Source organism: Sesamum indicum, linkage group LG12, assembly GCF_026168435.1.
Source record: "Sesamum indicum cultivar Baizhima isolate 11 linkage group LG12, ASM2616843v1, whole genome shotgun sequence".
NCBI lineage: Eukaryota > Viridiplantae > Streptophyta > Magnoliopsida > Lamiales > Pedaliaceae > Sesamum > Sesamum indicum.
The window spans coordinates 14,849,807-14,875,355 of record NC_142668.1 but is presented as its reverse complement, the minus strand read 5'-3'; the positions used below and the strand labels follow the sequence as shown (position 1 = coordinate 14,875,355).

At 36.9% G+C, this 25,549-nt stretch overlaps 3 protein-coding genes and 1 pseudogene across 8 annotated transcripts; 2 read left to right on the top strand and 2 right to left on the bottom strand.

Annotated features, from left to right (window-relative positions):
- Position 1: 1 nt before the first annotated feature.
- D6PKL2 (D6 protein kinase like 2) lies at positions 2 to 4,087 on the bottom strand. Of its 4 annotated transcripts, none has more exons than XM_011097589.3 (4): positions 3,856 to 4,087; positions 3,588 to 3,654; positions 1,850 to 2,919; positions 2 to 1,438 (listed from the first exon to the last, which is right to left on the bottom strand). In XM_011097589.3, exons 3-4 carry the CDS (start codon positions 2,803 to 2,805, stop codon positions 571 to 573), a joined length of 1,824 nt encoding a protein of 607 aa, XP_011095891.1. In that variant the 5' UTR covers positions 2,806 to 2,919; positions 3,588 to 3,654; positions 3,856 to 4,087; the 3' UTR covers positions 2 to 570. The 4 variants fall into 4 exon arrangements, with proteins under 4 accessions (XP_011095891.1, XP_088732298.1, XP_011095892.1 ...); XM_088876172.1 differs by lacking the exon at positions 3,856 to 4,087 and adding an exon at positions 3,759 to 3,803; XM_011097590.3 differs by lacking the exon at positions 3,588 to 3,654.
- Positions 4,088 to 9,333: 5,246 nt separating this feature from the next.
- LOC105175404 (oligopeptide transporter 1-like) lies at positions 9,334 to 11,123 on the top strand (annotated as a pseudogene). Its single transcript, XR_016063242.1, has 2 exons — positions 9,334 to 9,848; positions 9,931 to 11,123. The product of XR_016063242.1 is annotated as an oligopeptide transporter 1-like (transcript).
- A 2,905-nt stretch (positions 11,124 to 14,028) lies between these two features.
- Positions 14,029 to 19,112, bottom strand: PGLP2 (2-phosphoglycolate phosphatase 2). 2 transcript variants are annotated; one of them, XM_088876785.1, is made up of 13 exons: positions 18,779 to 19,112; positions 18,616 to 18,683; positions 18,437 to 18,529; positions 18,295 to 18,366; positions 17,539 to 17,610; positions 16,793 to 16,852; positions 16,650 to 16,702; positions 16,420 to 16,517; positions 16,242 to 16,341; positions 15,954 to 16,057; positions 15,241 to 15,872; positions 14,521 to 14,792; positions 14,029 to 14,469 (listed from the first exon to the last, which is right to left on the bottom strand). In XM_088876785.1, exons 1-11 carry the CDS (start codon positions 18,894 to 18,896, stop codon positions 15,775 to 15,777), a joined length of 936 nt encoding a protein of 311 aa, XP_088732911.1. In that variant the 5' UTR covers positions 18,897 to 19,112; the 3' UTR covers positions 14,029 to 14,469; positions 14,521 to 14,792; positions 15,241 to 15,774. The 2 variants fall into 2 exon arrangements, with proteins under 2 accessions (XP_088732911.1, XP_088732910.1); XM_088876784.1 differs by having other exon boundaries at positions 14,029 to 14,792.
- Positions 19,113 to 21,253: 2,141 nt separating this feature from the next.
- On the top strand, positions 21,254 to 25,232 carry FPS1 (farnesyl diphosphate synthase 1). Its single transcript, XM_011097585.3, has 11 exons — positions 21,254 to 21,523; positions 22,411 to 22,435; positions 22,566 to 22,681; positions 22,786 to 22,872; positions 22,969 to 23,085; positions 23,168 to 23,256; positions 23,574 to 23,625; positions 23,715 to 23,810; positions 24,060 to 24,104; positions 24,562 to 24,651; positions 24,742 to 25,232. Exons 1-11 carry the CDS (start codon positions 21,392 to 21,394, stop codon positions 24,940 to 24,942), a joined length of 1,050 nt encoding a protein of 349 aa, XP_011095887.1. The 5' UTR covers positions 21,254 to 21,391; the 3' UTR covers positions 24,943 to 25,232.
- The last annotated feature ends 317 nt before the right edge of the window (positions 25,233 to 25,549 follow it).

Sequence of the window (25,549 nt, the reverse complement as noted above, 5' to 3'; positions counted from 1 at the left end):
ATAACTAATAAAAACTTCATAAATTAGAATGAGGATATAAACCTTTACAATGACAAATTCCTGTGATTTTCTTTCTTGGCATCCAACCTAAGGAAAAGTTCATGACGAATTAAGTCGCAACTGGCAGTGTCTGGCCGAGTGGTTGAAATGTCAGGACACACAAACGTGAGTATAGGGCCTACAAAGTTGAGGTTGCATCTAAACTTGGTCCTACAATGCCTTAAAATTCATCAACCTTTTCTAGAAATGATGAGAAAACAATTATACATAGCTCAATTCAATAGCTGAGATTCATCCTGCAGTGCCCACAAGTTATCCAGTTCCCATGCTTCTCAAGCCGTTGAGAGCCACACAATAGTTTCAACTTTCAGGCGATTGAGACCATTTAATCAGCTTCTCAGCCACGATGTTCAAGAAAAGACCTCCCATCGACCTTTCTTGAACCGGTAGATGGCAGCAGCAATATACATACGGCTCTTAATCAGTCTACAGTTTTAAAGAAATCGACCATCTTCCTGATGGTCTTCTCCATAACTTATAATAACAATCTTCAAACAATAACAATAATGACTAAAAGAAATCAAACTCAAGATATTTATCACTTTTCTGATCGGTGGCAGCAATGGCGCCCTTTTCATTAGCTGGTGCGGCTGGGGTAGGCAATCGATCATAGTCAACAGGCCTTGGGATCTCAGGAGGGGTGGCGCAGCGTATCAAAGCCCAGTTTACTCCTTCGAAGAAAGGGTGCTGTTTTATCTCTGTTGCGCCTCTTTTATAGGCCAATCTGTGCTGCGGCTCTTTTACAAGTAAACCCCTAATCAGATCCCTAGCAGCAAAACTGACAACGGGTGATTCTGGAAATCGAAGAGGCTGTCCGACAACATTGAATAATGTGGCTCTGTTACCGGATCCTTTAAATGGAGTTTTACCGAACAAAAGCTCGTAAAGAAAGATCCCAAAAGTCCACCAATCCACTGCACTTCCATGACCTTCTCCTTTGATGATCTCAGGTGCCAGATACTCATGGGTTCCAACAAACGACATTGAACGAGCATTGCTTGGTTCAGCGATCAGCTCAGGTAAGGGGCTAACTTGGTTGCCAATTTCAGTTTTGGGTTTTCTATCTTTTTTGGATCTGCTAGAAAAGATACGAGGGGAAAAGCATGTTGTTGGAACAACACATGATGGCTGAATGCACGCTGGTTCAATGCATGCTGGCTGGGCACAGTACATGGAATTTTTACGCTGCGGATCCGAATCAATAGATGAGGTCTTGACCAGAGTCGGGCTAACAGCACAACGAAGTGAAAGATCAAAGTCTGAGAGCATTATATGTCCATCATCCCTAACAAGGACATTCTCTGGCTTAAGATCACGATATACAATCCCAAGCATGTGCAAGTACTCCAGCGAAAGTAGCACTTCTGCAACATAAAATCTGGCGCAAGAAAATTGAGGAAAAAAAGCTAGTGTTAAATATGTGAAATCATGAAAATTGCTCTTTCAATCAATCAAACCATTTAAAGAACACTTTTGCAACACCGAGTTCGTTTCTGTGTTAAAAGATAGAACACATGTGACATGAAAGAATATTCTAATGCAGAGCCAAACTGGTCTTCACACAACTAGACACCTGGAAATGAATACCAAAGGCCATGCAGGTATTAGAAAAAACGACCAAGAAGTAATTAGCAAGAGCATTTACTGAAACCATCTAGAACAGGAAGGTAAGCCACAAATAGTAGGTCTCTGAAAAGATATGACTACCAGATGCTATGTGAACATTAGTGTGACACCCAAAGAAGCGTAAGCAAATATCATTTAAAGCTTTACTTCAAAGATATCTTACTTCACTGCTTGTTCAGAGAAATATTTTCCTGGCTGTCTCTGTCTAAGAGTGTGCAGATCTCCTCCAGGGCAGAATTCCATTACCAAACACGAAAATTTTTCAGTCTCAAAATGAGAGTAGAGAGTAGGAAGGAAGGGATGGTCCAGAGATTGCAGGATCTCTCTTTCTGTCTGAGCACGAAGAAGCTTCTTACGACTTGCTAGTGATGCCTTGTCCATAACTTTCATCGCAAAGTAACATTTAGTTCCACTCAGCTCGGCCAGATAAACGCTCCCAATATCACCACAACCTAATCTTTTCAACAGCCTGAAATGGCTCAATCCTAACACACCATCTCTGGCTCGGACAGCTTGGATGGCTTCCCAACGCATATCATTTGCTTTATGGGGTTTGTTGATACTGCTGCTGAAGCTGCTACAAGTGCTCTCGTCGCTCACATCACTACCTGTGCTCCCTCGACAAATGCTGCTTTTCCCACTCTCAACATTATCGGCCCGATCACTTACTTTGGCACTTCCACTGGTTTTTGCAAGACTATTGGCTCCATCACTAACCTCTGCAAAACCTGAACTGTTCTTCACACTGCCTGGCTCAGACGCTTTCTTTTCTTGATCAACTGAATTTTCCCGTGAGCTTCTAGTATCATGTACATCAAGATCTGTTTTAGACACTTGCTCAGATCTGGTGGAAGAAACCTTGGAATCTGAGCTACCAGAATTCGATGAATCATTCAGATTAGTTGGAGATCTTTTGGAGTCAACAGCTTCGGTAGGTGCTCCCGCTGTCGTGCCACGAGGTTCGGCTGATTGTTCGGCAGAATTAACCAGCTTGGGCTTGATAGTCACCGAGACCTGAGAAGGTAAAATTTTGAGATCATGGCCCTTGGTTGTTTGATGGGCGCCAACAGCTTTTTGTTGCAGTGCCACAGGAGCCCTGGAGACAGTCTTTGAGGCCATCACTGAGACAATACAGTATAAGCTTAAAATTTAGATCCGACTAATATGCTCTGGAACTGCTACAATTGCTGTGATGCTCATGATTAATACCCACGCATTTTATCTCCACCAACACTGCCAAACCGAAACACGTCAATGGATAAGTCACATAACATCTGAGAATACTACAGAAAGAAGTACGACAAGTTGGTTTAACAGAGTTGGAAAAACATCAGCACAAAGACATAGTCATGTTTTGTATGAGTAGATAAGCAATGTGTATTCACACATCATATGGAAGCAATAGCAAGAAGTAGCACGGTATATGATGAAAGACTTCAAAAATCTCGCCATACTATAGTGCGAGATCTCAACAAAACAAAAGAAATTTAGTGTATCAACCAGTAATGAAGGGATTCAGACGTCGGAATATTCGAATGCCGTCAGCCGTGGCAAATCATCAATGGTAAAATTGTAAGAGACAATGAATAAACAAAGCAGAGCCTCAATCTCAACCAAAAGTACCAAAACCATACGCCCATATACTCAAAAAAAGCTGCTCAAAACTCTTTTCTATCAAAGATGAAGTAAAAGAGACAAGGAAAAGAATACCAAAAGTAAGCGAGAAAAAGAGTGATGGCACAAGTAGGCAGAGAATACAAGTCAATCACACAACTCCGAACAGATACTTTCCTTCCAAAAAAGAGGCTTTAACAGAAATATAAAAATGCAAACCCACTTCCAGAAAACCTGAAAAGGGAACCTAGAAAACAAAAAATTGAGATAGAGGAATCAAGGACCACCAGAAAAAGAGTAAAGAGGCACTGAATCAAGTCAGCTCCTGATGAAATGCAGCAGTGGCATGAATTGCTGTGTATTCAGAAAAGAATCCATTAGAAACACAATTGATGGGGAAAAATTCCCAACAAAATCAGATCTTGATCATAAGTCCATAATTAAAAGAGATGACCCACCCAAGATCCAAATTAACAGAATCTTGGAAGTAAAAAGGACGCAAACCCATAAAGAAAAACCCAAGAAAGTAGAGAAGTTGGATGAAGAAAAAGGCACCTGAATTTGCAATGATCAGAGAGTTTCAGGGCTTAGAGCTTTGGCAGTTAAAAAGACAAGTGTAGAAAGAGAGAAAGCAGCTAGCTTGATACATGATGGCCTTTGTTCCATCTTGTTGGTTTTGTACCTGTGGCACCAACTAACAAGTGGAGGAGAGAGAGAGAGAGAGAGAGAGAGAGAGATTAATCAAATGAGATGCTTCAAAGTAATAAAAATTGGGTAGGGGGTTTCTCAAATCCTCAGACTTTTATTAGGCGAATCACAAGCGGAGCTGGACAACAGGGGCTGCGGCTGGGCTGCTGCGGTCAAACTGAAAAAGCAGAACAAAATTAACCATTACCACTCTTAGTTTTTTATCTTTTACCTCTTTTCTTGCTTCTTCTTATCATTTTGTCCTTTCAGACTAGTTAAATACGGGACAGACAACAAAGGAGACTACGAATTCACACTCAAAACTATGAAATTTCATAATATATGAATTTATAGAGGTAAGAACAAATCAATTGCATAAAAAAATATTATTCATTTTTATGAATTTGTATGTACCCAATTGAATAAATTGTTTCTCTGCCCGAAATGGGAGTTGGGCAGACTGCTCCATCTCACCTGCCCAATGCACTTCTCTTATCAACTGCTTCAAATCTAAACTTCTTTTAACACCCAATTATGGATTTCTTAGTTGTCGTTTTCCGGTCTTAGTCTTCCCACTTCACCTTCTAATTTATTTATTTGTCAACTTTTCAGATTTACGTTAGCAATGATAAGTTTGATAGTTAGACCCTAAAACTCATTCTTACTTAAATAAATGTCACAATTCAGACACATATCCCACTACCAAAAGGGTATATATCATCTTAACAGTTACCAGTGTCTTATTTACCAAAACAATGTCACATTATTAAAAAGAAACAAGAAAAATCAAACGTTAACGATTTTTATAATTTTAACACTGGTAATATATTTTCGAAAAAAAATCATCATTATAAATAATTAGTCAGAAGTGTACAGTGAAATTACGTTAATGACAAATTGATATATTGCATAATAAAAGAAACATTAAATTAATCAGCAAAAGAAAAAAAGAAATTCAGACAAGAAATTCATTGGCAGTGGATGTTGGTTTGTAGTAGATTATGAAAAGTGATGGGAGTTAATAATTGTTTCTTGTTTCATGGCTTCAGCATGTCATAAATTTCAGCAGAAGAATGATTGCTTGCAATTGCATACTCCAAAACTCCAAAAAACACGAAACCAAACAAGTCCCTAGCACTATGTTTGTTTTCATTTCCAACTTATTTCCGAGACAAATCAAAACATACCCAATATTTGCCATCATTCAAAACACCTTATTTAGGTGTTTTTAACTGTTTTAGCATAAAAATATACATATATATACACACATATATACATAAATATATATAAAAAAGCATGATTTGACAATGAATAGTAATTTTTGGCTCCCAATATACAACATTAAACATATAATTCTTATTTTAAATTATCTCCAAAGACATGATTTGATAATGAATAGTAATTTTTGTCTCTCAAAATACAACATTAAATATATAATACTTATTTTAAATTATCTCCAAAGACATGATTTGACAATGAATAGTAATTTTTGTCTCCCAAAAACACAACATTAAATATATAATACTTATATTAAATTATCTCCAAAAATAAATCCAAACATACATACTATCTCTAACATACACTTATTTATCTCTGTTTTTCTTTCTCTATTTTCACAAAACACAACAAAACACTCAGAAAACGAATCCAAACATTATGTAGATGTCTCAGTAATTGATTTTAGTATGGTTCATGTCATCCAACCCCACTGGACCGCATCGAAAACGAATGATTGCATAGTCCAACGGCTGTTATTCCTTGCTGGATGTGGTCTGATCACACACACATGCAAACCCTTATTTTACATTATTATTGTAATTTCATTTCCACCATAAATAGAGATCCAAAAATCGTCATAATTGTGTAATATTTACATACTAATAAAAAATCATATATTTTTATTTAATTATATATAGGAATAGTTGTGGATTTGTTGGTATATAATAAATTAATGTATGGATGTGTATGTGGTATGGATCCCTGTTGCAGTACTCCATTATTGGAGGGGAAGGGAAAATTATACGTAGATGGGAGGGAGAAATAATCCAATTGTTGTTTCAAGATTAGGCAAACAGGTCCCAACATCCACAATGCCATTGCTGTGTCCAGACAAGGCAGCAAATTCCAACTTCTCTATCTGCTTTAATTTCTTCTCTGCGTGGCCACATACACGTACGCATACGTACACGTGCGTTGTCTCAATTCCTGTCTACTCATTCATATATGATAACTCAAAAATTCTAATTCAAATTGAATTATTATTAATATATATAATTAGTATACAATTTATAAAAAATAATTAATTATAAGACAAACGTATTAATTATGTGATTGATGGAATTCAATTACATGACGAATATAGAGTGCGAGGGGGAGACTGAATTGAGATTGTTATAGGAAGTTGGTTAGAATTGATTGTGAGGGTCGTGCAATTGCAAGAACTTGGACAGGAGGCATTGCATGTCACCATTTTAAGTCACTCCAATTTCAATCTCACTCTTCATTATAAATATAAATATTTTCTTGTCCTAAAAAGTTATCCATTTATACATAATTTGCTGGAACACCTGCAAAGGATCCCTTTATCTGGCCCACAAATTTGACTAGTTTTAATTCATTCGTGCATCCTGAGTTCTCTTTTCTTTTATTTTTGTCCTAATATTGTATAAATTTTCTTTTGAATTTCGAGCTGCATTATTTATTATTTTCATACTCAATTCATATATATATCTATAATTTAGAAATTCGGGATATGAAAAAATAAATAAATAAATAAAGGTTTGAATGTTAATTGTTTGAGAAGGAATAAAAAGGGGTATAGTAGAATGAATGAAGTAGTGATGGTGATAATTGAGAAGGGGCAAACTGGGCAGCATGAGTTGGATAAGGACTCCAAGGTTATGCATATAATCACAAGATTCACAACACAAAATACCAAACCAACAAAAAAAAAAAAAAAGAAAATGAAACGCTATTGATGAATTTGGGTCTGAATCTAAAACTGTCCTGAATTAATGTTGTATTAAAGTGAGCAAAGATGAGATTGATCAATATTCCACTTCCATTCATTCTTTATTACTTTAGCAGCTACTCATCTCCATCATCCTAATTCCCTATTCTCTTTTAGGTATATATGTTTATCAACTCCTCCAAATCCCATCACTATTTTCTCACTTAGGACCCAATTCTTTGACTACTATTTTAAATTTTTTTCTGCTTTTTTCTTCTCACTTTATTATATGGAACCCTCTCTCAAATTATATTATAATTAAACTTTTGGGTTCATTTTACCTAATTCTTATATGAAAATATAAAATTACGTACACTTTCTCTTAACAAAATTTAAATTAAATTATAGTTGCGCACACCCTCTTTCAAAAAATCTCTATTTATAACTATAACCTTTTGTCAGGATTTGGACGAAAATCAGCCAAAAATACTGTCCCACGTCTTATGATTTCAACTTTAGCTCATTATTAGTATGTTGCTAATTAAATATGTATATGTGGACATATATATTTTGATGGGGTTGAGATGATTATCGAGTTATTGTATCGAACATGGATCTTTACTTGCAAATGATGTTGCATGTATAAAATCGCAAAAATACTAATGAATAGTAGTTCATTTCTGGTTCCCCAATTGCCAGATTCATATGTATGATCGAAAATTAATTTGTGGGTAAACAAATTGTTGCAGGAAGATTAGTCGAGTCTTCCAAGATCGTGTCTATTAATTAATGTATACATAGATGTAGGGAGAGGGCATGGAACAAGAGGAAAAAGGCCAATTTCACAAAGCTCCATACATGGATGCGCGAGCTAGGCCATGCCCCTCAACGCATGCATGCAACCTTGGAAAACAAACCACATCCTTCTCCATCATTAATTTATAAATTTTGATATATATATATATGATGATGATGATGATGATGATGATGATGGCCATCATCATCACCATCATCCATCAATCTTAATTCTCACAGCCCCATGCACCTGATCCTCGCACGTGCCGTGCATGTGAACTATGGTCCCATTTCCACATTGCAACTTATATATATACATTATCATAATGCGTGATGAGGCAGAGGAATATATTCCGTCGTTATCTTTTGATGCCTAATATATATATATATATATATATATATATTATGTATGTTTAATATTTTACGCTGCTCGAAGCACATGCTAACACACCCTAATTTGGACTTTTCCCTTTTCTTTTCGTTTTTATTTTTTTTAATTATATTTTATTTTATTTCCATCTCTTTCAAAATGAAAATAATCAACAGGGTTGCTTTCACAGAGTCGTGTGTAACTTCGAACCACGACTTTCAGTCACTACGGCTCTATCTTTGACCAGAAAACGGGAAAAGGGTAACAGCTCTGGGCCGCTGTCAACGATTATCTGAAAAGCACTATCCAGACACAATGTGGGCCTGTCAGAGCCCATTAACTGAGATAAATGGGAATCTGGATGGACAAATTATTGAGCCCAAACTCCATCGACTTCGCAATGGGCTTAATGCCAAAATTCTGAATGAGGTAATAGATCATAATCAACCAATGAAATTATTTTAAAAATAATTTGTTGGATATAGAAATATTAAGTATTACGTAATGAATGTTGTAATAATAGTATAGTATATAGATTGACTTCAAATTATTTATTCGTTAACACGTTTTTTATTGACTAACTGAATTTTTGACGTCGCATATAAAAAAGATCGTCACAATACATTTTATATAGTCTTGATATTTTTACGCCCATGAATTGAATTTGAAACCATAGTTAGCCTGATAATCAACTTAATTTCCCGATTGGGTATTGGACCAATTTTCAAACTAGTATTTTTTTCCAAAAATAGTAGACCCGTCTATCCATCAAAATCCTCCTATTTTTTCTGGGGATTCATCGTATTCAGATCGTCAAACTTCATTGTCCACTTTGAACAAATTTTGACTTCTTTTTCTGCAGGTTGGTACCCACTTTGTCTTGGAATAGGAATATAGGATAGCCCATTTACGTAGTACCTATATCTCAAATTGTCCACATTAAATTTAATAGCTGAATTTTGAGAAAAAGAGGTCAAGGAACCTTATCTACTGTAAGAATATGGCATAAAAATCGTATATTTACTTAATTGGTAATAAATAAAGCAAACTAGCTCTTGGGGGTTCATAAAGCAAAATATCTGTCCAAAATTTAATGCTGAATATATTTGGAAATTCTTATTAAATAAAATTTGACCAAATTTTGAGACAATGAAGTATTTGTTAATTTTAGAAACTGTAAAGCATTCACGTTACGAATATATTTCATGATTTTCATTGATAAGCTGACGAACTACATTCTTGATTCTACTATATATGGGCAGAGATCGATGATGCCTTCAGAGAGCAATGCTATAATGCCTGAAGACGAGGTGAGTGATTCTCCGATAGAGGAAGTCCGGCTGACAGTGCCAATAACAGATGATCCGACACTGCCATGCCTGACTTTCCGGACATGGGTTCTTGGGATACTGTCTTGTGCGGCTTTAGCGTTCTTAAACCAATTCTTAGGCTACCGTCAGAACGCCATCTCCGTGACATCGGTTTCTGCACAGATTCTTGTGCTTCCGTTGGGGAAGCTGATGGCTGCTTCTCTGCCAAGAAAAGCTGTAAAAGTCCCGGGAACGAAATGGTCGTTTTCGACGAATCCAGGGCCCTTCAACTTGAAGGAGCATGGCCTCATCACTATATTTGCCAATGCAGGCTCAAGTAATGTTTTATGCAGTCCGCATCGTCGCCATTTTGAAAGTGTATTACCATCGGCAGCTTAATCCTACTGCAGCGATGTTGCTGACACACAGTACACAGGTTAGCATTGACCATTAATTCTTGTGTTTCTCATCAATCTGAATTCTTTTTACTGAGTTATACTGCTGTTTTCCGTGTGCAGATGCTGGGGTACGGGTGGGCTGGAATTTTCAGGAAATATCTGGTGGATTCACCCTACATGTGGTGGCCTTCGAATCTAGTTCAGGTTTCTCTCTTCAGAGCGTTGCATGATGTGGAAATCAGGCGAAAAGGAGGGCTCACAAGGCTGCAGTTCTTCATCATTGTTCTTGTTTCCAGCTTTTCGTATTATATAATCCCCAACTATTTGTTTCCGTCCATTACTGCGCTCTCCTTTGTTTGTTGGATATGGAAGGATTCGGTGAAGGCCTAGCAAATAGGATCAGGACTTCAAGGCCTAGGAATTGGCTCGTTCGCGTTTGATTGGGCTACTGTAGCAGGTTTTCTTGGCAGCCCCCTAGCAACTCCTGGATTTGCTATCATCAATGTATTGGTTGGTTTTATACTGATTGTTTACGTTGTGTTGCCAATTGCCTATTGGAACGACATGTACAATGCTAAGCGATTTCCCATCATCTCGTCTCATGTTTTTGACGCTAATGGAGGTAAATACAACCTACCACGGGTTCTAAATGACAAGACCTTTGATTTCTATCGCGCTGGATATGATAGTTACAGCAAGGTTAATCTCAGCGTATTTTTCGTATTGTCATATGGTACAAGCTTCGCGACTTTGGCTGCTACCGTATCACATGTAGCACTCTTTCATGGAAGGTATAACATAACTTGAACATACTCAAATTATAGCCTTCATTGTCGCGCAAATACCCAGAGAAGAAGTGGATTAGGCTCATCAACATTCCAATCATTATATCCGGACCATCATCTATGCCGGTCGCCAAGGCCGTGAACTACATTTGTTGGTTTAGTGTGGGACTGTTCTTCAACTTGTACGCGTACAGGATGTATAAGGGGTGGTGGGCTAGGCACAATTACATCCTGTCAGCAGGGCTGGATGCTGGGGTTGCATTCATGGCTACACTCTGTTTCTTCACATTACAAAATTACATTATCGGCGGACCAAGCTGGTGGGGGCTGGACGTGAGCGATCACTGTCCCCTGGCATACATGTTAAGGGGTGCCCTGTCTTCCATTGACTCGGAGTTGCATAATACATCTACTGCCCAAGACACAATTACTTGGTTGACAGTGCATGTTGTTCGCCATGCTTTATGACCGCTTTGTAAGATATGTATATATGTACTGATAATGCTAATTTAAATATTAGAAACTTCTCGGGACGTTGCATAAAAATTTTAAAATTAATGAAATATATGTAATGGTCATAAAAAATAAAATTTAAAATATTACTTTTTTTCTTTTCAATTCAAGTATATCTATATTAATTTTCTATCACTTATATTGATCAAAATAATTTATTTTCATGTAGTAATAATTATATATTATTATTTGATATAATTGATATTGGAACAAAACATAACATAGCATTTATTATTTTAACTTGTAAAATATCATTAATACATTGATATATATATATATTATATTACTAATTTAATATATTATTAAATGAAATATTTACACGAATTTATAATCAGTCAACACTCAGGGAAGGGGGGAGGGCAACAAATGTGGACACCCCAAGCCCACACCCACAACCATCTTTTTCATTTGTCTTTATATTTAGGAAACTGAGTTTTAATTTTACTTAATTAAATTATATTGTTCTATTTCTATTTCTTTTTCGTAGTTTTTTAATTTCCCCCACAACCAAACAATTAAAATTATCAATATTTCACAAAATTTTGTTTGTGGTCTCAATAAAATTATGATCCGATCGATGCTTCATCTCGTGAAAGAGAAATAATGAATCCATCTTTTCAGATGTGATACACAATCCTCCTACTTAGGTGGATGGACGTAATTTTTTATGTTTTATTTTTGGATAGGAACAAACAACTTTTACATTTACAGAACAAGACAAAAACATCAAATTTTAGATCATAAGGAGAATATGCTACTGATGGGTATACACTTGTAACCCTGCAATAAGACCAGATTACCCTTCATTAAGGGCATTAAAGTCATTTCGCGATCAGGATCCGCGCCTCTTGTAACGGGCGGGTCGCGGAGGACCCGACCCGGATCGCACAAACCGACTGAAGACCCTGACAATGGAAGTCGTTCGACCAGAACATGAGCCAGTAGGATAAGGCCACGTGGCCCAGTACTTGATACCCAACTGTGCTCTATAAATAGACCCCGATACGCCATTATTGAGGTAACTGTTGCGCATTTATTGAGTTAGAACTTTGAGATCGCATACAATTCTCTCGATCAACCTAACTTGAGCGTCGGAGGGTCATTCTCGGGGATGTGCCCGACAAGCTCACGGTTCGTGTTTTATTCTCAGGGAACCCAAAATCTGATCTAGGAAGAGTTGGTCTATCCGCAGTGAGATCGTCTCAGAAGATCGCTAATTTCGACCCGAATCAGCTACAAAGAATGTTACCAATTAATTGAACCAAAAACAATACTATTGAGTTTGATAAATACAACTTCAATCGAATTCAAAATTAAGTTATTAGCCATGCACTATTTTTCTGTCATAATTCTATTTTTTTCATAATCCCATCAATTCGACCAAACTCAAACAAAAGGTCAGGCTAACAGCTAACCACTCATCTATTGCCCATGTGACACTGAGGGGCAATAATTACGTCAAAACGGTGAAATGCGCCTGATCCTGGTCCATCCCAAGCACAGTGTTTTCCGACATTCGTCAATCCAACACAGAAATACAAAGACCAGTGCCGAGATTGCAATAATTATAGCTTCATACATACTGTTACGTTTGTAATACTTAAGACCCACAACAATCTACGCATACAAGTTGTTCGAAATAGAAAGCAACAACTGCTAATTAGGAGCTAATGGAACAGTAGATCACGTATGGTTTCGAACAAATATTTTTAGGGGAAAATGCAAATTACTCAGAGCAGAAAATAAGCGAAGACGATGACAATGAGATTTTCCAGCAAGCAGAATTGAGATGAAAACGCAAATAAAGAAGATGGTGCCGGTGAAGCAGCGGAGCGACGGCGATTTGCTCTGCCACCACCCGTGCCGCCTAATCCAGTGGCACCTCTGCTACCTCCGTGGACACCATTTCCTACACCTCCCACCCCGCCGTGCGTAGCCACCGCCGACGTCGCTATGACGGCTAAGAGTACTGCAAACATGACTGCGAATTTCACAACTCTGCTTTCCGCACTCATTCTCTGCTTCTGTGTGTGTGTGTGAGAGAGAGAGACAGAGAGAGAGAGAGGGAGTGGCAAAGCAGAAAGCGAGAGACACTACACCTGGTTCTGGTTCGTGTTTTTTAATAGAAAAAGCAGCATCCGCATGAGATTTCACTCACTCACTATCTTACAAAAATCATCATCACACAATAATATAGAATAAATTGTATTTTATTATTTGAATTATATTTATTTATCATTTTAATTTTGTGAAATTTGCACTTCATCATATATAACCATTTTTTTTTCGAAAAAACATTACATGTTGTGCATATATAAAAAATATCATATTACATAACTCTTAAATATCACATATGCACTGCATGCATATGATGTTTTTTAAGGAAAAACTTATAAAAAAATAGTTATAAATAGTAAAGTGCAAAATTTCGTAAAAAGTTGAAATGATAAATTGACAAAAAAAAATTAAATATCAAAGTGTAAAAACAATCGTAATTCGAATAACAAAATATAATTAATCCATAAATATATAAGTGAGGGAGTCCTGCCAAATGCGGATCTTATCTTTTCTATATAATATTCCTTAATTGAAAAGGTTTTTGATTAAACCAAAAATTTGATATTCATTAATAAGTCACACCCATACCCATGTGGATAATATGAATAGCAAAAATTCAGAATCAATACAAAAGGAAACAGATACGTTTTACAATGCAAATCAAATTTTATGATGCAAACTGTATTCTATTTATAATTGTATGCACAGCTATATATTCTTACTTAACTAAGATTAATTGATCAGAATCATCATAGTTAAGTGAAAAAGAATATTTATCTCATTACTCCTGCCAAAATGTTTCTTGAATTACGACATACATCAACACGCCTCACATACTTGAATAGATGTATAGTACATGTAATAATGCAAACACATTAACATCCACTCCAACAATTAAAATTTGTTATACAAGAATTCTTCATCAACTGATCATGGCAGAATTGGTTCAACTTTTATTTTTTTGTGCACACAATTGAATAGCTATAATCAATATCCAATAATTACAACCTAACTCATGGACTAATCTAATATAATTTCCCCTATAATTAGCGTAATTGGATTAACAGAGCATAATTAGCTATGCATGAGATGATTAAGTAATCCCATCCCAAAGATGATGTAGATGGGCTGCTGTTTCTGCTCAGGGGCCGCCCATTAGGCACTGGACGCACAATATTGGTTCCTCCCCCGTTTTGCCCACCGGTGGAGCTTCCACCATCACCGTCCTCACCTCCTCCTCCCCCAGCTCCACCGCCTTTATTATTTGTACTCCCACCAACTTTGCCGCCGGTACTACCTCCACCTTTACCGCCGCTACTTCCTCCACTGTTACCTCCACCTGTGCCGCCGCTACTGCTACCTCCACCTTTGCCGCCGCTACTCCCTCCACTGTTACCTCCACCTGTGCCGCCGCTACTGCCTCCACTGCTACCTCCACCTTTACCGCCGCTAGTGCTACCACCGCTGGATCCCCCAGTGATACCCCTTGATCCACCCCCGCTACTGCCACCACCTCCGCCGCCGGTAGGAGGAGCAACGGCGGATGTGAGGAGGAGACAAATGATTGTGAGCACGAACAAAAACTTGAGGAAATGCTGCATGTTCTCTTGATTTCTGTGCAGAGATCTGAATTGCAAAGACTGGTTTCTTTAATATCCCGGGGATTTAGAAATTGATTGAAATGAGAGCATACAGCTAATTTATCGGCTTGGCAGTTGAAGAAATATGATAAGAAATATAATTTACAGGTAATTGCAAAGACGCGTAAGGTAACACAACTCCTCTTTCCTGTTCTTTGTTTGAAAGTTGTAATCAGTCAACTATAATTTATTTATTGTGATAGTCAACGATAAAATTGCAAATTATGTGTGCTAGATTTCTGTGGTCAAGAAAACGATCGAAATTAAAGTGATACAATTTTAAATTATGTGTCCCTTGTTATGAATATTCTTGTCTAATGATTGATTAGCCGTGACAAACTAGATAAATGCCTAAAAGAAAAGCGTAGCAATTGGCTAAAAGTTCAATCTGAAAATACTCGAGAATAAAAGATTACGCGTTTAGTAGGAACGACCTCAGAGTGCGTGATTTCGTGAGCATCCTCATGGTGACAAGTCTGAACGGCGACCTTAACATACGCGACCTGGTGTCGACCTCAAGGAGTTGGGGTTGGAAGATCTAACACTCAACAGGGGCGACCTCCACACATGCCACCTGGTGGAGGTCGAACTCTCAACAGAGTGTATACAAAAACAAGTTGTCATCCTTGGTTTTGCCGTATGCATGTGAACTGAGAACCATGGGGCCAAGGGCATACTTGTAACTATAAGTCCTTGTGGACGTATGAATCTAATGCCTCAGTTCTCAAATCGTTAACGAGATACTAACAACTTTGACGAACAGGTGTGCCAGATTGGGGATGTAGGAAACTGGGATTAAGGGGAAACATCTTACTAAACTTTGAATTGATATCTAAAATAAATGTGTTCCGGTCCACAAGAGACTCGAAGATATAGACCACAGTTCATGCTTGAAATTTTCTGGGTTTTATTCCGTCCTTGAAGTTTCTTGCACGCAGTCAATCCCATATCTTCCAATTTAGAAACTGTTATTGTATAAACCTAATGATATCCGACACCTTGTCTGCGAAGTATTCTGGTCGAATGTGGTTCTTTGAATCTTGAAGATCTGATATATCGGTCACACCTGAAAAATAATCAAACATCGCAATTTTTTCACGTGAGTAAAGAGACCTAATAGGAAAATATAAAGCATTTTTCCTTCTACCTGAAAGAACAAGAAGAGTTCTGCAACCAGCATTTTGTCCAAATAAAATATCAGTATCCAATCTGTCCCCAACCATACACATTCTTGAAGTAGGGATGTTGAATCTGCATATAAGAAATCAACATCTTGCATATATATTTTCACATCTCAACTATGCCTATCGAGTGTTAAAATTTGTCTAGGTGCAAGAGAAAAATGCTGAAAAACAAATTGTAGGGTGATCAAAATATACACGAGCTCAAAAGTTGATCTTTCTATTGTGTCAGAGAACTATCAAAATTCACTCACTTTTTCAGTAAAAACTCCATCAAAAATGTAGAAGGTTTTCCAACTACAATTGGTTCTTTCTGTGTTGAACCACATACTGCAGCAACCATACATCCGGCACCTGAACTCAAGAAAATATTGGTAAATCTACTTTTACATAACCACGATGGTGTTATATAAGGGAAAGACTTAGACTGACCAGGCCATTCTTGTAGATCAGTGAGATGTCCAACAGCATCCCGATTTGTAGCAATAAATAAACATCCCGGATTCTCACGTATGCAAAGAGTGGCATACCTTATTACATGATAAGAATTATATTCTTACTTCAACTTCACTAGAGTCTAGAAGACAATGATGGCGACTTAGATATATATGCATTTCATATCAAGTATGAGCAAGTTAGAATACATAACATAGAGCTCTTACTGTAGCTTGTAATAGTTTATATATTGGTCAAGTCCAACCACCACAGCTCCCACCTGGTGTAAAATCAGCAATATATGCAATCAATAGACAGCAAAGAAGGTATTAGGGTTCAACAATTTTTTAGAGCAAGATGCCATGTTTACACTCTTATCATGCTCAAAGAGGTAATTTGGTCTCAACTGGACAGTTTTCTTCCCATCTTCCTACAAGGAAACATCACCAGGATTAATTGCCTAGAAAACCATATAGTAATAAATGTCTTTTATCAAAGGAAATGATACAGACAAATCAATATCTAAATCTAGTGGAAGTTATCTGCAAACAAGTAAACGAAAATATAAATCTAGGAAATGGAATCCAGTTTGTTGTTCTTGATCAAGAATTTAAAGCTTTTGAATGGATCAACGAATTCTAAGTTCACAGAGCGACTAAAACCAGAATAAATTCGCAAGCAAGTAAAACAAAGAAAATATGAACATAGGTGATAAGAGAGACATTTTCTTGAACTTCGGGAAGAAAAGTCAGGTTTTTCAGAAAAGATAATTCCTAATTCATATCTTAATGAAGTTCAAAACAAAAAGAATCAATTCTTCAAGGAAAGCTTCTAAGTTTAATTTCTATTGACCTTTGGCAAAAGCTGTAAACTCCACTCAAACTAATTCGCAACAAGTTAGCAACTCAGCCAATAAATTCATGCCACATTGAAAGTTTCATCATCAAATATTATCAATGAGAGGTTATTCCAAAATAATGGAGCAAGAAGATTAAAAGCTTAAAATGCATCAGCATAGTTTGGAACCAAAATCAATTGACTTGAAAGGGATAAAATGTGAAAAAATAAACAACCAATTTAATGTGGTAAAATCTAGAGAAAATACTGGATGCTTACAGGACCACCGAGGGAGGTAAAACCAGCAAGCTGCAATTCCTCCCCTATGCCTTCTTCACCAATTACATATACCTGTGAAACCAAAACATGGACTGATGCCTTTAGGTAATACTATCACTTTAAGCACCACATTATCATTACCAGATGTAACTTTCAGCAACTAAAAAGTCAAAACATATTAAAATTATAACAATTTTGCATAATATTAATTTGATATATCCAAAAGAAATATCAACTTTAATATTTTGTAATTTGTGGCATTTTCTTTCAGCTCTGATTTTATCTTGAGTATGACCCTGTCTAAGCTAGAATTAAGTAACAGGAAGTTTATGCATGATACAGATACCTACAAGCATGATATGCACTTATTGGAGGGAAACAGGGAATGGTCCTAGTAAGTAAAACTAAAACCATTTATCACAGATTCCCATATACCTAGACTTGTTGTGTTGCACTTGCACTGGAATGTCTACAAGGGAAAAATCATATTCACAACAGGAAACACATGATAATGTGATGGGCAAAGGTAGGAACTTTCCATGCCGACAATGCTAGTTCCTTCAGCCAGACTGTACTTAAGAAGCTAGACCCTCAGCAAATGTTACGGCCAAGTCTGTAAATTTGAATTATCATAACCTAATTGGCATATATATAGCAGTAGTTATAAATACCACACAAGCAATATTTCCCAATTAGCCTATTTTTACTTTCAATCCGAGTACCTGTAAAAGAAGTAGGAATTACACAAAGACAAACCTTCTTTTCTTTAGGAAAATCAATGACTTTCAAGTACATGGCAGCAGCAAACGACGAGGAGAAAATCTCATCCTGCAAGCAGCAAGAGATCAACAACAAGAACTCGCTGAATTATACTTACAGATTGATCAATAAAACGAACCTCAGAAACGGAAATGCCAACCGAGTGGAACTTCTTAGCATATTGCCTTCTGGATTTTGTCGAGTTATTCGTTACAAAAACCAGCTTTTTCCCCTACACAAATGTAATATCCCCACAAAAAAAGTTACCAACAACTGTTTCTAAAGATCCTAAAGCACAAGTCCAAGAGCCAATATTACCAATGCTCGAAGAGTATCTAGAGTATCCGAGACACCATCAATCAGAGCATCTCCTTTCCATATCACACCTGAAAATTTGAATCGAGAAATAATCACAAACAAATGTTAGATGTCATAAACACTATCTTATTCGGGTTCGTAAAGCGAGTGTGTGTGGACTGACCATCGCAGTCAAAGAGAAAAGCATCGACGGAATCGAGGAGATTCGCGGTGGTCAGAGGAGTGAGGCGCTGACAATTCGTCCTCTCTTCAGTTGTTAAGTTGGTGATTCCTCCGTCCATTGGCCGAGACGCGACAAGAGAGAGAAGAGGAGAGGGATCTCCTGCGTCTGATTGCCGCTATGAAATTTGAGGCCGGATTCTCTCGCCAAATTGCAGTCTGGGTATATCACGCTTTTATTTTCATTAAGTGGGACGGATTATGATTTTAGCTAAAGTCGCTTTTCCAGTTTTGAAAATGAAGAACGTTGGGGGAATAAAATCAGACGGAAGTAGCAGATGCAGATTCGAATACGCTTTTGGCGTTTCACTATCCCCAGCGAAACTTTTATTGCGTCTATATTTTCTTTTTCCTTTTGATACTAAATGCATATATACGCAAAATATACTCATTTTCCGTCGCAAGTTGATATATAGGTTTTAATCCGTGCCAATAACCAATAAAAATTTTTAAAATCAATCAAGAGCTACTAATAAAATAAACATTACCATGAAACTTAAGTAAAAATTAATAAATAACTATAATCATATGTTGATGTCGGATTTTACAAGTCATGTCCTAAGCAAGATCCAAATAAACAACTTCAAAACGCAAAGTCAAGAGTGTCAAGTCGACCCTGATGTTAGTACTCCAACAATCATGTCAATTGAGGGATCTAATATAAAACGACAAGTAAACAAGACTATAGATAATTTCATACTTGAATATAATAGTGAATTGAGTATTTAGAGTAGTTACCCAATCGTACAAATACAAATATGATTTACCTGATCATGTCACGTGTCCTTCAATCTCTCGATAATCCTTTTAGGTTGTTTAGGTTGGGCCCTTAAGGCCCATTGAGCAGTATTTCAATATTAAACCATGTACAGTCTTAGTAATTAAAATTTGACGCATATATATATATATATATATGTTAATTAATTTTGATGCATTTGGGTCTATACCCTGTGGGCCAACTCCTCTGCGTATGGGTATCAATCATTCATATGCATAGTCCCATGATTTCATTGTGCTCAATTCACCAAACACAGCTGCTCATTTAGTTCCCACCTACCAAACAAAACAATAATCATAAATGTTAGTTGTTTGTCATATTCTGTACCCGTTACTCACTTGTCAACTCCCATTTGGGTCCAATTACGCTTGCCCTCCCCAAGTTAGCCCTTGTTGACTTCTTGGTGTTGTGTTTTAATTTGTGTTTAAGACACCCCATCCGGAATTCTGTTACGCCGGCGTTTTTTGACTCTGACTCACCCTTCTTCAAAATTAAGGTAAATGCCTGAATTTTTAGACTTTAAAGCCTCATTTGCTTTTAATGATTTCATCCTATTTTTTTAAGTTTACTTTATTAAGAGCGATTTATGTTTCAAACTCGTAATAAAGTATGATGATTTTCCTAAAAAAATTACCTGTGCTCTATTTAACAGAAAGAAGATGGCGGGGAGGTGGAGATGGAGACGGAAAGGGGGCTTAAGACGGTGGCGGATTTTGGATTTTTGGTGGAATCGAGGAGGGAAGGCGAGGAAGGGGCTGGAGATGAATATGATGGTGATAGGGAAAATAATATAAATATAAGATGCACGTATAAAACTACTTAAATTTTTTAAATATTAATTTTATTTTATCACAACGCCAAAAAGTCTATTACAAATTTAATCAATTCCAATATATTAAATAATAAACATGAGATGGACTAATACTTCCACAATCCAATTTTTAATATTAATAAGGAAACATATCAATATACAATCAATCATATCAATATCATAATTTCAATCATAACTTAATATATCATACGTTTATCCTATAATTCAAAGTAAAAGTGGCTTAAGTTTCATTTTAACTTTACAAAATTTAAGGTTCAGTATGTCTACAGCAAAACATTAATAAATACTAAATGTCGTGGCATATCATCCCTGTGTGTATAAAATAAATAATATTTTATATTTTAAATTATATTTGAATAAAAATATATATAAATCAATATATTATATTTCTAAAAAAATTAATTTAAGAGTATAATTGTATAATATTAAAATTGATGTTGCAAGATCGTTATTTATAAAAAAGAAAAATTATATAATATAGATTAAATACCCCGGCAGCCCAAAGTTGACTAGTTGGATTAACAAGGTGGCGAATCTCTTCATAGTTCGTAGTGGGGATCCCACCCACCCACCCACCCCGGACATCCCTCCTGCTGCTGACTGTTGGCTTTCTATGCATTTGAGGATTCCCGAATACACCCTCCCTTCAAGTCAAGAAACAGCACCCCACTCTCCTCCTTTATTCATCATCGAGACCCAATTTCGGTAATCAAGTTGTAAATTTGACCTTTTCTGTTTTTGTTTTTATTTTTTACTCCTCCTCCGAAGAAAAAAATAATATAAACAAATGCATGTGGATTTCGGACTTAGTGATATGCGAGTACTACAAAAGCAGAGAGAGATCCATATCAGTCCCACACCCACAGCTGTAGTTCCAAGAAGTGGCATTTATTGATTTTAGTTATTCTGTTTCTGTTTCTTCCGCCGGCGATTCTTAGGTGAAGACGATGGCGAATCTGAACGGGACGACGTCGGATCTGAGGACGGAGTTTCTGAAGGTGTACTCGGTGCTCAAATCTGAACTCTTGAATGACCCGGCTTTTGAGTGGACCGATGGGTCTCGCCAGTGGGTCGAGCGGGTCAGTTTCTTCTTCTTTGTTGTTTCCTATTGGGTTAATTTTTATTAATCTTGGAATGTAAGGTGACACTAGGTGTAACCAAGTTATGCTCAGTTCTTGCCTGTTTCATGACTGGAATAGCTCTGTGTCTTTGAATCGAAATGAATTATGGCGTAAAGGGTAGAACCGTAATTGGGTTAGTTATTTGAATGGTTTGTCAGCCTTCTACGTCCCATTGATATGATTAAGTTCTGCCAAATACATCTGAATTTATTATATAAAGAAGAGTCCCTGCTTTTGAAATGAACAGAAGATTAAAACTTTACATGTTCAGAAGTTCATGGAATGCTCATATTTGATTGGAAGGTGGTATCCGAATGATGCCCGTGTATCTGTATGGCACCGGTGGCTAAGATCATTACTGACAGTCAGCTGCAAGTGACTTTAACATTCCTCCAGGGAGATGAAACATTTGTTAGTTGTATTTTAGTGTTGGAGAATCTGGGTAGTGGGGGTATTTGGTGAGGGAAATGGCAATCAATGGAATATACTTTTGCATAAAGTGCTTAGTTGGATCCATAAAGTGACCATAATACCCTTTTGCCCGAATGGGGGGATGCTGATCTTTTGCATAACTTGCGTTGTCTGTGGAAAGTTGTAGCAACCAAGCAGTTCTGAGAGCACTGACTTATTTTAGTTACAACTTTTATCTGATAAACAAAAGGCATCAGCATTTCTGTCACCTACTTTTTAGTTCTTGGCTTGGCCAAATTCTAACATCCATTGGTATCATGAAATGTTGCATATTATATAAGTTTAGAGTATTTAAAATTTGTGTTTACACGCTAAGCTTGATTAAGCTGCTTTGGTGTAGTTCTTGATCTGACTCTTCTTTTTATGTGTAACAGATGCTGGATTACAATGTGCCCGGAGGTCAGATGTGCATCATTTACTATATTTCTCTGACACATTCCCCGGACATGCTTCTCTAAGTATTAGATCTAGTATGTGTTTGATTTTTTAGCTAAGAAGCATTTCATGCTGAAGAATGAATTGCTTGCAGGGAAGTTAAACCGAGGGCTGTCAGTTGTTGATAGTTATAAGTTACTTAAAGAAGGAAAAGACCTAACTGAAGAAGAAGTGTTTCTAGCTAGTGCTCTAGGCTGGTGTATTGAATGGGTAGGTTCTGAAGTTATGCTTTATATCATCTCATAAGTTGCACATTTCTTCAAATTAAACATTCTGCTGCTCAAGTATCTGATTCGTATATATCGGGAATCCAGCTTCAGGCATATTTTCTCGTCCTTGATGATATTATGGATGGTTCCCACACACGGCGTGGTCAGCCATGTTGGTTTAGAGTCCCCAAGGTTTGTGCTAGATGTGAATTGTTGTAATCTTTTGTCATGAATTTCTAAAGGGGTCTTCTTACCTAAACATATTTCCTGAATGAATTTTTGTTCTAGGTTGGTATGATTGCTGTAAATGATGGAATCATACTCCGGAACCACATACCGAGAATTCTCAAGAAGCACTTCAGAACAAAGCCTTACTATGTGGATCTGCTGGATTTGTTCAACGAGGTAATGCGTCTATTCAGTCATGATGATCAATACCAGTTTATTTGTTTACAATTGCTGACTCCAATATCTGTCCTGTTTTCAGGTGGAGTTTCAAACTGCTTCAGGACAGATGATCGATTTGATTACCACTATTGAAGGAGAAAAGGATTTGTCAAAATACTCATTGCCACTGTGAGTACAGAATATTCAGCTTCCATACATGAAAAATGAAAAATATATCTTCAAATGATCGGTCTGCATATATTGTCTTCAAATGCAAAATTTAAGAATCTGCAAGTTGGCTTCTTCACATACTGTCACAGTAATACATAGATAAGGATCATTTTAGTTTACCTGATCAGTCCTTTCATGAACCTGACCCTTTCAGTGATTCTCATCCCTGCCGTAATGCGATGAATAACTAACACGTGCACGTTCCAACATTTATATTTAAGTTTTTCTCTTGTACGTATTGGTTTTTAAGATTTTACGGTTTGATTCTTCTGCAGTCACCGTCGCATTGTTCAGTACAAGACTGCCTATTACTCGTTTTACATTCCAGTGAGTCCGCAACTATTGTCATTCTACATAATTTACATTTGTAAACAAGATTCAGTTTTTCAGCTTAGTATTGCTGATACCTTTTACAGGTCGCATGCGCATTGCTCATGGCTGGTGAAAACCTAGAGAAGCATACAGGTGTCAAGGACGTGCTCATTGATATGGGAATTTACTTCCAAGTACAGGTGAGATTGTCGCTAGCATCCCTCACAGACATCGAAAACTCATAATCAGTAAGGTGATACTGTGATAGGGCAGTTGGGTGTTTGTTTTACCTTATTAACGAACCTGCGAACCCATCACTGAACCTCTCTACAGACTGAGATGTTCAGGATTTATCTTTCGGACTTTCTTGTAGAAAATATTTCCTATTTCTCCGTGTTTTAGTGTATTTCTTTAACATTGTGTAATTAACGCGTGCTGCATCTGTTCAGGATGACTACTTAGATTGCTTTGGTGAGCCTGAGAAGATTGGAAAGGTGAGGTCTTGAACTTCTGTACTCGTCCGTCTCTCTATACTGAAAATGTCACACGGTTTGGTTTCATGTTTGGGCATTTCTCGAGACAAGATAAACACACCCCGTGTTTGTTTTTGTGTTTTTTTGCACTTTATGTGTGTGTTTTTTTATTTTTCAACTTTCTATATAATATATATACACTTATATATATAATATAAAAGAGACATATTTGACAATGAACATTGATTTTTGTCTTCCAAATCCCGACATTAAACCTACACCACTTATTTTAAAATATTTTAAATTACCTCAAAATACAAATCTAAACATACCATTTATCTCCAACACACACTTTTTTATCTTTGTCTTTTCTCTATCTCCCAAACACCAAAACAAAACACTCAAAACACTATCCAAACACTATGTCAGTGTTTTCGTGCAAGGCTGGTTTGCTAAGTTTACTGTTCTGCTTCATCAGATTGGAACAGACATCGAAGATTTCAAGTGTTCTTGGCTGGTCGTAAAAGCCCTGGAGCATTGCAATGAAGAACAGAAGAAAATTCTCTTTGTAAGAACTATTAACCAATCGTCCTCGTCACATTTCACCTCTTTGTAATCAGATGAAGACATGCATGCTAACATCTTGTCTCATTCCCAGGAGCACTACGGAAAGGCGGATCCAGCTGATGTAGCAAAAATCAAGGCCCTCTACAACGACATCAACCTCCAAGGTGTGTTCGCTGAGTACGAAAGCAAGAGCTACGAGAGACTGACGAAGTCCATCGAAGCTCACCCCAGCAAAGCTGTGCAGGCAGTGCTCAAGTCCTTCTTGGGCAAAATATACAAGAGGCAGAAATAAGATGAACGCAAGTCTACCCAAACAACAAGGAAGCAGAGGAAGTCTGGATAAAGTCCAAGAATCCCCTGCCATGTCCTAATACGTGTTTGTAGAGATAGCAATTCCCCAACAAGAGTCGTGTTTGTATCTGTCATTATTGTTTGTTTACGATTTTCACAGCAGTTTCCCATGTGGTGTCATTCTTCAGAATTATAAACACAAATCATTACCATTTCTTGCTGCGGTACGATGAATCTCAGGTTGCGCAAAGAGCATACATACTAATTGAATTTTCAATTATTTTTTTAAAATCTTAAATTCTTTATTTTGGCGCGTGAGTGCACCTACCCTCGTCCTCAAATCTGAACTACCAGATTTCATTATCAAACCGACAAAAACTGGAGCCATCTTTCACTGTAGATTGAAGAAATAATCTCCACTCACCATTTGGGATAGTCTAATAGTTCGAATACAAGACTTCGAATATACCTCAATTGTTTTTTATTTTTTTGGATTTCCCCATGTGTCATAAGCTAATATTACTTGGGACGTAGCGAAAGAGTTAAATTTAAATTTCTCCAAACAAATATGATTAAAATTTTAAATTTTATCCGTTTATAAAAATCTG